The sequence below is a fragment of the Halyomorpha halys genome, unplaced genomic scaffold, assembly GCF_000696795.3.
Source record: "Halyomorpha halys isolate HHAL.00 unplaced genomic scaffold, Hhal_1.1 Scaffold551.1, whole genome shotgun sequence".
NCBI lineage: Eukaryota > Metazoa > Arthropoda > Insecta > Hemiptera > Pentatomidae > Halyomorpha > Halyomorpha halys.
In genome coordinates, this window is record NW_027112864.1 from 218,558 (window position 1) to 221,003 (window position 2,446).

At 38.1% G+C, this 2,446-nt stretch overlaps 1 protein-coding gene across 1 annotated transcript in view; it reads left to right on the forward strand.

Annotated features, from left to right (window-relative positions):
- Positions 1-2,446, forward strand: part of LOC106684175 (cytosol aminopeptidase) — a 36,461-nt gene that overhangs the window by 15,671 nt on the left and 18,344 nt on the right. Inside the window, exon 3 of the mRNA XM_014426108.1 lies at positions 777-1,106. Coding sequence (XP_014281594.1) covers positions 777-1,106 — 330 coding nt within the window. The remainder of the gene's footprint in view (positions 1-776; positions 1,107-2,446) is intronic.

Sequence of the window (2,446 nt, forward strand, 5' to 3'; positions counted from 1 at the left end):
TCAACAAATTCCCTCTCCGGAATTCACCCTCCCTGATCCTCTTCAGTGACCCGCTAAACAAATTCAATATTAGACGGCAATGTGAGATCAGACCATCATTCATAGTCACAGCAGTAGATCAGTTTACCAAAAACAAACAAATAGATACATTTAACGAGAATAACACTAACACATAAATTAAAAGAAAAATATAATAAAAAACCGGTTACAGGAAACACTTAAATGGATAAATAAGTTTTAAAAAAAAATAGTATTAATAAAATAAAATAATTTAATGTATAAATACGTTAAAACACACAAATAGAGAGGTCAACATATTAAAATAAATAAATAAAACAAAGTACAAAAGCCGGGAAGAAAAAAAGGCAGTTATCTCACCCCAATTTTTGATTAGTTTAATGAAAACTATGTATAATTACTAGTCAAAACTGATGAATCTATCCAAGTATAGGTAGAGGGAATAAAAAATGGCGGCTGTTTAAAAGCGATCAAAAAATTTAATTTTTCATATCTTAAAAAGTAGGAACAACACAAGAAAACCTAAGAGAACGTCATTTAACTTTTTAAAAAGCTATATCTCGAGAACTATTTAACGTAAATAACTGTTTTAAGGCTCATATTTTAGCAAACTTGCTCATCTTTAAATGATACTAATACTTGTATAAGTGTGCAACCACTGTATACATTTTCCCCAATATACTTTTCCCTTAGATTAGATTAGAGGGAGGTGTATAATGAGATATCTTAGATACTTTACTAACTATTTGATTTGAAAGGACCGATCTCAAAGCCGGAGACTGCAGAGTATTCCACAACCTGGGAACGGAGTTCTACGCCATCGCGATGACTTGTTGCGGTCCTGAATCGATGGGCTTCAACGAAGTAGAGATGCTGAACGAGTGCAAGGAGGGGATCCGGATAGCCGTCGGGTCGGGAGTACGTGCCCTGGAGAAGTCGGCCATCGGACACATCATGGTGGAGGGCTTCACCAACTCCGAGGCCGCCGGGGAGTCCGCCAGCCTCAGCGTCTGGAGGTGGCAGGACATGAAGGACCGCAGCAGGAACGCTATCGAAGCCAAGGTGGACCTCCACGACGATCCAGACACGTGAGTATGGTCAACCTTGATTCATTATTTATGTATGAATGATAATAAACTAACCTAATAACTTAGCAATTACTGCCCATCAAGAAACCTCGCAGCAACTTTTTATCAGTATGTAGCGAGAGGGAGCAAGCGGTGCGATCACAACTCACCAGAGCACAGCACCTCGAGCCTCACTGAAGCTCCCAAATTTACATATTGCATTATTTTGTAAAAACACATTGCCATTTTTATATATTAATAATTTCTGTACATAATACTTAATAATAATAATCTCTGTAGAATGAATAATAAATGATAACAATGCAATGGACGAACCTATCTCAAGCAGACATGTACCGACCGCTTCTCGGTCACAGCCGCATGGACTAGGCCTATAAATAAGGGACTCTAAATCCCTCAATTTGATCTTAGATCCACATTCTTTCCTGGGTCTAGTCATGGCACAGGTGGCTTACACTCTACTTGAGATAGAGAAGTTTATTGCCAATCTATTCTCACAAGAGTTAGTTTTTATTATGCCCACTTTAGACGTTGGCCTATCTCCTCTCCTTCTCTCCAGCAATCTTAGTCCGTCCGCTTCATCTCGGCAACCAGTGTAATTTCCCGTCTCTCCCCGGTTCTAGTCCGTCCGCTTCATCTCGGCATCTAGAGCTGCACCTAGCCTTATCTGCTTACTGGTCCGTCCGCTTCATCTCGGCAACTAGAACTGTTACTCTACCTCAGACTCTCTTACCCAGACCTCCTCTACCTGCGTCAGTGTCCAGGGCTCATCCTCTGGGACGGCCGTTCCTCATTATAATGAATACGCCTTGTCGTGGGCCTTCTGTAAAGTGGATATCAGACTGGAGAAATCGTCTAGGACCAGTCAACCCCGACAAGTACATACTTCCGAGATCACAAGAAAATCTATATTATATCAGTTATAAGAAAATAGTTGACCTCATGAAGTAGATAGTAGGAAGATACTATCAGTCCGGGTGCTGGTCAATAAAAGTATCAAAATAGTAAAATAAAACCATTTATTAATGAAATATGGTCTGGGTGCGGTCAAGAAAAAAAAACTCAAATAGTAGATTATTATACTATTTTATTGAGCCAACGTTTCGCCCCACGTTGCAGGGCATCGACAGGGCTAAAAAAGATTTAAAATGGAGAATTAAATTATTCAATTTAATAATTAAAACTAAGAAAAATTAAAGGTTGTAAATAGTAAATGAAAAGAGTAATAGTAACAGATAGATAAGAGAAGAAATATTAAAGTAAGTACAAATAAAGAGATGAAAAAAGAAAAAAAATACAAATCAAATGATGAGACAGAATATAAATAAACAGGTATATAT